Source organism: Atta cephalotes (genome assembly GCF_000143395.1).
Source record: "Atta cephalotes unplaced genomic scaffold scaffold00008, whole genome shotgun sequence".
NCBI classification, from domain to species: Eukaryota; Metazoa; Arthropoda; class Insecta; order Hymenoptera; family Formicidae; genus Atta; species Atta cephalotes.
Window position 1 is genome coordinate 2695427 of NW_012130072.1, and position 9771 is coordinate 2705197.

At 41.5% G+C, this 9771-nt stretch overlaps 1 protein-coding gene across 1 annotated transcript; it reads left to right on the forward strand.

Moving 5' to 3' along the window:
• Positions 1-27: 27 nt before the first annotated feature.
• Positions 28-8648, forward strand: LOC105627346 (calmodulin). Its single transcript, XM_012208632.1, has 4 exons — positions 28-180; positions 7454-7628; positions 7890-8132; positions 8620-8648. Exons 1-4 carry the CDS (start codon positions 28-30, stop codon positions 8646-8648), a joined length of 600 nt encoding a protein of 199 aa, XP_012064022.1.
• The last annotated feature ends 1123 nt before the right edge of the window (positions 8649-9771 follow it).

A 9771-nucleotide genomic window follows, 5' to 3' on the forward strand; every position in this document is an offset into this window, starting at 1 on the left:
GAGAGAGAGAGAGACAGAAAGAAGAAGATGGGGGAGGAAGGCAAAATAGGAGAAAGGCAAAAGGAGAGTGGGGAAAGGGATGCGGAGGACAAGGGCGACGATGATTACGACGATGACGACGGTACGGCCGGGTACGATAAATTTTCACGCTTTACACCTGCCTGTAAAATCCTCGAGAAAGTAGGAATCTATACTTGGAAGCCAATTCGATTTGAAGCCTAGATTAACATGAAATTGATCCAAATCAATACTTTGAAGAAAGAGAGAAAGAAAAGATGAAGAAAAGGAGACGGAAAATGTGAAAAAATTATATATTCTCTTCGTTCTCGTTTCTTCTTTCTTTCTCTTTCTCTCTCTCTCTCTCTCTCTTTCTCTCTCTGTCTCTCTCTTCCTCTTTTTCTAACCGTCTTGCTTCGAGCAGATCCAATTTATGTCCAACGAGAACGATAGGTTTCTTCTATGGCGTGGTTTTCTGCACTAAAAGGTCCTCATTCTATTAAAAATATAAAAAAATAAAAAAAAGAAAGAGAAAGACAATCGATAAGGGTGAGACAGGAGAGGATCAGTTTGTATTACGCAATAAATTTAAAGGAGAATTATTAGACGCGAAATTTCCGATGTCACACATATATGAGACCGAATCGCTGCTTTCATCTCCGATTTCACAATAACACAATTCAAAGAGTCCTGCAACGAAAACGAATGGAGGGTTGAGTAAAATCTATTTTATAATTGCGTAAGCGTAGTCGCAATGGAAGTTGTAGTTGTAAGAATTCACCAATCACAGCCGAATACGAGAAGGATATTCGACTGTGATTGGTTAATTCTTACAACTATAATCACTTGCAATTACGTTTACGCAATTGTAAAATAGATTTAATTAATTTCTATCGATGTATAGGGTGATGCACAAAATACATTTAGTTTATACAAGAGTGATTCAAATTTTAATCTTAACAAATATTACGAAAATTTGTAAGCTTTACAATGAAACATTTTTTAAAATGGTATGAAGGAGAATGTCATAATTGATGATTTTTTTATATCATACAATTTTTATTTAAAATTTTTTTTGGTAAAAAATTGTATATTATATAAAAAATTGTATATTTTTAGTTATTTGCTTGTTAAGATCAAAATTAATAACCTCATGTATAATATTTCTTTTTAAAATTTAACACAAAATTTAGTACCAAATTATCGAATTAACGACTAAAGTTTGGAAATCTTAAATTACCGGTATGACATTTCGCGTACCATCCTAGATTTAGTTTAATCTCGATTTAACTTACTTTTTATCCATTTTCCAGTTTTAAGAATTCTAAGAATTACATATAAAAAGTAAATTAAGCCAAGATTGAAGTTAATTCACATTAGAAATGAACGCAAGTTGGCCGATCGTCATCGATCGATAACGAAGTGCGATGAAACGCAGCGATCCAAAACGTGAGGAGCACGAGGATCGTTGAAAAGAGTGATCGAGAAACGAAAGAATGAAAAGAACGGAAAGAAAGCTATCGATGATTCGGAGATACATGGAAAAAGAGGGTGGGTAGCGGGATCGGCAATGGAATTCAGGAGAAACGGGCTGCAACACGACAGCCATCGCTCGGGGGAGGCGAAAGCGTAGAGAGCATCGTGAAAGAAGGGAGTTGGGAAAGAGCGGAAAGGGGGAAGGCAAGCAAGAACCAGCAGCAGCAAGCAGACAAGCAGGCGAGAGGGAGATCCGACCGGTCGCGTATATCCGAAAAACGGCGATCCGTCGTATTCGCAACGGCTCTTCTCTCGCAGCGCAGGCAAGAGAGAAAAGCCCAAGCCCGGCTTTGACCCGGTAGTCGGCGCGACACGGCACAGTCCGCGCGGCTGCCTGACGCATTGCAGGTGCGCGCCGGCCAATCACAGACCCGGTTAGTTCGCCCGGACTCGTCCTGTAAACACGACCGCACCCACCCCGCCGTGTAAAACGGATTTGTTATACGGGGCGGTCGCGGGTACGCCGTGCCGGCCCGCGGCCACGTCGTCGCGCGGCGCGGCAGCGGCAGCGGCGCAACGCGACGCAGCAGCGGCAGCGGCGCGATGCGACGCATCTCTCGCCTCGCCACCGTGGACCAGCTGTCTCTCTTCCTCACACGCATCCGTCCGAGAAACGATTAAAAACCGCCACACGAACCTTTTTTTCCGCAAGCTTTCGGCGAAAGGCGGAAAGAAAGAACGGCGGCAACGGGGGAAGCCTGCCGTGGCGCGCCGTACGTTTGGGATCTAACTCGCGACCGCGTAGGCGGGCTAAGGCGGCCGTCGCGCGTACCAACCGCCTGCTCCCCGCCGGGTGGATGGCGCGCCCGCCGGCGTGGCGGCGCCCCACGATTGGCCGTCGTGCAGCCCGTAAGGGGATGGCGTAGTGATATCCGGGCTGCGGAACCAGCGGCGGCCCACAGAGAGAGCCTCGCAGACCGAGAAAGACACGGTGGACTCCATTACTGTCCCGAGTGCGTTTCTCGCCGGACTTGGTGTTCCGCCGTTCATCCGCCGTTATTGCGTGTCTGCTCGTGTACGGTTAACGAAGTTGAGTCTCTCTCTTCCCGGCCCGAAACAGCGAGCCGTTTTATTTTAGCACGAGCGTACCGACCGATCAACCGACATCTCCCTGGAGCTTTTGTGATTAAATACATTTCTTGTTGTCCAGTGTGCGGGGTAAACGCGTGTGTTAACACGGGCTGAGCCTTTTCGTGCGTGATCGGTACGTGAAAAGAAACAAAAAAAGAGGATCCACAAGATGGTAAGTATCTCCGTCCATCCGTCGTCTGTGCTGCGAGAAGTTTTGAGAAAATTATCGCCGCGCGTGACGTTACGTGCTTTATTTCTTTTTACGCGCAAATTTTGTCGTCGCCGTCATCATTTTCGTCGTCGTCGTTGCCGTGTCTGGTTCGTCCGAGGACCGTGCCCGCGAGGGCTCTCGGTTTCTCGCCGCATTGACGCGTCGCCGCCGAGTGCACGTGCGATGAGCGTAAACTGTTAAGAGATGCGCAATTTACGAGGTTACGTATTTGAACTCGGTCTCCATGCATTCTCCATTTTTCTCAACCGCCGGTAGGACGGATTTCCTTTTCTGGAAGGATCGGCGGGAGTCTCATTCTCTCTCTCTATCTCTCTCTTTCCTTTTCTCGCTATCTATACATCCGTCTCCCTCTCTTCGTCGACCGTTCATTGTCAGCCTTCGTCGGTCGAAGCGTACTTCGCTCATGCCGCCCCGGAGACTGCCTGTCCCGACTCCCCGCGATTATCGATTCGACATGGCCGTCTATACTTCTCCGTGCTTTTCGCCGAGCTTCTTCCGCAGCAACGAGGAAAATTTGCATCCGCGCGAGCGGAAGTAACGGTCGATCGATCGTCGTCGTATAGGAAGAGAGAGAAGAAACATACGTATGCGGAACGGAAAAGGATAGATATGGGAAACTGATTAAAATGCCTCGACTCCTTCTCACGTTTGCCGGCGGATATTTCTATACTTCGAAGAAAGAGAGAGAGAGAGAGAGAGCTCGCGTTTTGCGACCTGACGCCGCGCCGTGTTTCAGCGGGGCAGAATTGTCGTTTATGACCGGCTAACCGGGCATCATGTTAACGCGGAACAAGACACGGTAGGCAATGGTTCGTTGCGAAGCGATAATTTCGCTCGCCTATCCTCAAATCTTGCGGATCTTGTTCGCCGCATTGTTCATTGGCCGTTAAATCTTCTGCAATCGCGTTGCCCTCTTGGACTCGTCGAGATAATCGACGAGCGCCGCGCGACGGTTATCTTCTCGTTGCTCGTCCGTCCGTCCATCCGTCTGTGCTACGCTGCTAAATTCACGGCCTTCGCGCCCGAGATCGAAACGCCGCCGCCAAGTTGCCTGTCCCACGATCCGCTCGCTGCTGCACTTTCTACACTTGTCGATCAAATCGTCTTGTACTCGTACTTACTGTACGTACTGCGCTCACTAGAGTGAAGCTGCTTTTTTTGCTGAACGCAGCCTTTAATAAGATTTATTTATATTTAGATTAGATACAATGAGGAGTTGAAGATAATAACAATTATATTAAAGATTATTATTTTAACGCCATTGTAAGCGCTTGAAGCGTGTCAGCATCAAAACCGAACGCATGTATATACACTTTAATACATTTTTAAATTGAGGGGAGAAGAAATCGCAAGAGAGGGAGAGGAGTGCAAAGTACAGACGAGAACGGAACAGATTTTTAAATTTGTCTATTTTCTCCGGTTATCGAGAGATATATATCCGATCTTTCGCGTCATTCTCTCGATCGATGATGCATCTACGCCTCGTTCCTCGCGACCTCGGCGTGATTTCGAATCGCGAAAGACGGTGCAGTAGCGGCGACGTCGCCGCCGTCGTTGTCGTTATCACGCGCCGTGATCTTTCCTCTCCTTCGATCGCGGACGTAGATAGATATCTATCGGAGCACGAAATACGAGACCGGAGCAAGCGAGCGAGCACGAACGCCCGACCGCTCCTTTTGCATAATCCATACGGGTCACCCGATACTCATCTTTAAGGGCGCTGCCGGGTTTCTCGTAACGCGTGCGTACCGTGTGTTCCTGACGGTCTATCAGTTCGTTTTCTGTACTAGCGTACACTTTTAGAACTTGCAACTGAAATAGATATAGATGTTCGATATTTTGGCGAAAGCGAGAAGGAAGTCGTACACTTGCATTCTAGTTCAGGAATAAGAATACAGATCTTTTATATCTCTGCTCCCTTTCTTCTCTCTCTCTCTCTCTCTCTCTCTCTCGCGACGCATTTCTATCCGATCAAACATTAACGGCGATACATCTCGTCGTTCGCTATTGATTTTCGCGCTCCCTCATCGTCGCTCCTTTTACGTTCCCTACGCGCCCGCCGTAACCCGTTACGCCAGCTCACCTTTCGTCTCCCCCCCCCCTTTCTCCCCTTTCTTCCATGATACGGGTTTTCTCGTTGACGATTCACATTTCCGTTCAACTTCCGACAAACGACGTATGTATGTTTTCCTGATGTATTATTAATTGCGTATTAGTAAATTACTAGAATTACAGAATTTCTAGTAATTTCCTACGCGAGCAACCCAGCAGGAAAATACGCATCGTGTGTCGCTGGCTTTACGAGCGCGGCCCTTCCTTCATGAAAACTCGCCCTGCCCTAACACGACGCGGCTTTTGTGGCCTGGGAGCCATTATTATATATTTTCGCCGCCCCGACGTTCAAAAAGTGAGGTTATCCTGCGGCGAGTCGGAGAGTCGCGTCGCCAGACTTTCTACGATGAGCCATTACTAAGTTTCAAGGTTTAAATCGTAAGAAATTGATTAATCAATCTCATATTTTACTAATAAATCATTGATCAATTTTTTACGGTTAAAAATTCAGATCTTGGGTAAAGGCTTATTATTGTAGGAAGCTTGTAATTTTTAACGATAGTATATCGATTATATTATCGTTGCGCAAATATTATACCAAATAAAAAAGTTGCACAACGATGATATAACTATATCGAATTGTCGTTAAGAGTTACAAAATCGGAGTACAGGCGCAGTTCTTCTTCAAGTGGCTGCATTTGGCATATCTCTGTGACTGTTGTAAGATTTTTTAATGTGAATAGCTACGTTCAGCAGAGAAAAGCAGCTTTGCAACTGTTGTAAAATTCTTTAATATGATTGTACATTTAGATCCAGTGAGGAAACTAAGACCAATTAGATTAGAGAATTTTATGACAGTGGCATTCGACAGAATATTTATTTTACAAGTGTTAGAAGTTTTCTTCGCGTAGATTGAATTATACTTTTAGATCCAAGGGAATAAACCTGTCAACGAAGAAAACTTTCAACAGTTGCAAAATAAACATTTTCCCGACGCGGCCATTTGTAAAGTTGCCTTATCTGTGAACACAGGCATTTATCTCGATACTCTCGCAATCAGAGAATTTTCCATCCTCTGGAGTTTGATGTTTTCAAAAACATCAGAACCTTGGAAGAAAGCCACTATAATGATTAAAAAACAGTATCATATTTTGAGGCAAGGAATGCAATGAAATAATGAATTGTAAACAAATTTTCTCAAGAAAAAATATCACTGAAAAAATGTATTAAATTTGAATAAATCATTTGTTTGAATATTAATACCAATTAAATATTTACCAAGTATAAAGATATTATTTATTTGGTTTTTTGAATATTATTTATAAAAACCATTGAGATTTTATTTAACTATCATTTTTTTAATATTAAAGTAAACCTTTAAGTTAGTGTTGAATAAATATTTATTAAAACTTGATACATTTTTTTCTCAGCGTAAAATTAAAAAACAAAATAGACCCACTTTCTGAAGATTGAAAACATTGCATTTTCATAGCACTGTCGAACACTCTCGAAGTTGACTGAGAAATAACGGTGATAAAGATAGCCGAGGAAAAGCGTATGTAATAAAGACCGGTCTTAAAGTTGCTACAATAAAACTTACGACAAGATCCATCTTGTGCGAGAAATCGATATGTCTCCTTGCAGCTACTTTGCTGCGACTTTACACTACTTTACAATGAACGGATACTACATCAACACCTGTCTGTGTAATTAGCGTCCAGAAATAGCTCGCATGTTATTTCTAAAGATTTCACGTTGTCACAATTTTCCGAAGACGTTTTTAAGAATCATCGCTATGATTTATATCATGCGGCGAAGTCGGCCGCGTTTTTTAAAATCGCGAGTAGAACGGCACGTGTTTGTGCTCTCTCCATGCGATGATAACTTGATTTAAAAAAAAATATTATCGTGGCAGATAATCTTTTGCATTAAATACATGCACGCACTTTTGGAAAAGAATCAAAATTTATTTTTACTACGCGCGACGTAGAGCCGCGAGATACGCATGTTGCCTCCGTGGAACGCGAAGCGTTTGCGACGAATTACGCGGCTGGTCACTTCGTTATTATTCATGCGATTCTCAAAGTAGTCTGGGAATTCCTTATTTATGCAGCAATTAAACTGCGCGTGTATGCATCATCGTGCTATTTCTGCCGGCATTATCACGCATCTCATTGCCTTGCATTATTTGACGCATCAGTGGAAGTGTTTACGAAAACTTGTGCAACCTTGAGATTTTAGAAAATAATCCAATAATTAAGCCGGGACATAACTTGTTTTTGTTATGTTGTAACTGAAAGAGTACGTTTTAATGATACTCCAATATATTGTCTTAACGCTTGTGCGACCAAGTAAACTGCCGTCTGTAAAGAAAGAAACTGACTTTGTAGTAAAATATTTAAGTTTTTATCGAAGGCTAAAATAGGAATTTATTAATATTAATTAATAAAGTTTTAAAATTCATATTTGTAGAAGAACTATATTATATTCGTTCGCACTCATTAATACGTATGTAATTTATTAATGCTGAGAGAATTAAGCTTTTGTGTTGTTTTCTATTTAAAGGCTGATCAACTCACAGAAGAACAAATCGCAGAATTTAAGGAGGCGTTCTCGCTCTTCGATAAAGACGGCGATGGTACTATAACTACTAAAGAATTGGGCACGGTAATGCGGTCCCTTGGTCAAAATCCCACAGAAGCCGAACTACAAGACATGATTAACGAAGTAGATGCAGATGGTATATATATCCTAATGTAGCTTTTCAACGCACGTCAATGTCATAAATTATAAATTATTTTGTACACAAAAACCAATTGTTTCGCTCCATTCCTTTATTTCAACTTGCGAACGTTACTGTTAAACGTAAATATTATGTTTAATATTTCTAGAAGAGAGCTTGTTTTTCTGTCGCAAGATGTTAAAGCTTCTTTTTCTTCTTATTAAAAGAGGAAAATAAACAATTTCGATAGAATTGAGGTTGAAAATTTTGAAATTCTAGGTAACGGCACAATCGACTTCCCGGAATTCTTGACCATGATGGCGCGTAAAATGAAGGACACGGATAGTGAGGAAGAGATTAGAGAGGCCTTCAGAGTGTTCGATAAGGATGGAAATGGTTTCATATCCGCGGCAGAACTTAGACACGTCATGACAAATCTGGGCGAGAAACTCACTGATGAGGAAGTAGATGAAATGATACGGGAGGCCGATATCGACGGCGACGGCCAAGTTAATTATGAAGGTTGTATTGCTTGATTTATTAATTAGTATAAAATAAAACTTATTATCGATATATCGCATATAAAATCTTTTAAATATATGTCATTTTACGGTATTGAGATAGTAATTGCTGTGCATATTTAATTTATAATTTTAATTAAATAAAATATCGATGTTGAAGAGATATTTAAAAAAATGTTTAAATTATAATAAAATTGAATGAAATTTCCAATTATACGTATGCCAACACTTCCTATATTCATGTAAACAATTTTTATCAACAAAATCGTTTTTCTTCTGTAAATTAATACAATTCTCAATAAAAAAGTTTGCACAGTTGGTTCACGCATAACTTCTCGTAACTTCTTCGTTTTTGACGTCATGATAAAGAAATATCTGACTTTACCTTTCGTCATTATTTTACCGAAACCTGTCACATTTTATAGACTTAAGTATATAAACTAATATGCACGTAACTAACAAGACATTTTTTTCATTGTATTTTTCAGAATTCGTCACAATGATGACATCAAAGTGAATGCAACCTGTGTAACGGAAAAACTCGCGACTCGGAGTGGTGTTGACGTATTAAATAATTCAAGAAACAGAGAAAAAAACATATGTAACAAAACGAGAATCAACCAGAAAGTGACAAATCTTGTATCAGGATATGAAGATGTCTCTATAAAAGCGCGAAGAGTCAACGTCCGATACCGCGTTAAAAAAAAATCATCGTTTAACGATAAGTAATACAGGGCAATTAATTGTTTAATTAAAGAGTTATACCACTAAAATCATTATCTCTCAAAACACAAATATTTACGCGTGTATACATACACATACACACATAACAATAACTCGTTACACCGATATACATAATGAACGCAACACGCTCGAAGAGTATACACGTACACACATATACACATTCACTCAGATGTCTTATTTCCATTGGATAAAACAAGTTTGGAAGTGAGATAACGCGAAGACACACAATTGCGCGCGCATGTGCACCAACGACAAGAAAAAAAGTGCATTTTCCACTTTCCTCTCTTTCTCGACTGCCCCTCCCCTTCCTTCCCTCTCCTCTTGTCACGCCTTTCAGCACCATCGTCCTTCTCCTCCTCTCTACGTCTCCTTCTATCCTCCTTCATTTCCCGAAAGTTTTTTCATGAGAATGGCATGTCGAAGAATTGTAATTTCTCTTTACAAAGGGAGAGGAAATGTGTGTTAAGGGACAAAGTATAAATCCGATGTAAAATAATATTTAAAACAGCAAAGGTTTATTTGCCAATCGAGAGGAAGATTCATCTCGAGAATTCCTTCGTTCATTTTTTTTAATAAACGAGATACGTGTATAGTGAATGATGACATTAGGATATGTAGCTGCTAAATAGATGATGATGTCTCTACCGTTAAAAATGCATGCACATGTACAAATGTTTGTTTGTCTCTGTGAGAGAGAATTCGGCCTGGACCGATCGTTTTCCAGACAAAGAGAGAAAGAGAGAGAGAGAGAGAGAGAGAGAGAGAGAGAGAGAGAGAGAGAGAGAGAGAGAGAGAGAGAGAGAGTAGTAGTACGTACGTACGTACGTACGTAGTAGTAGTACGTACGTAAGTTAACGTTAACGTACGTAGTACGTACGTACGTACGTACGTACGTA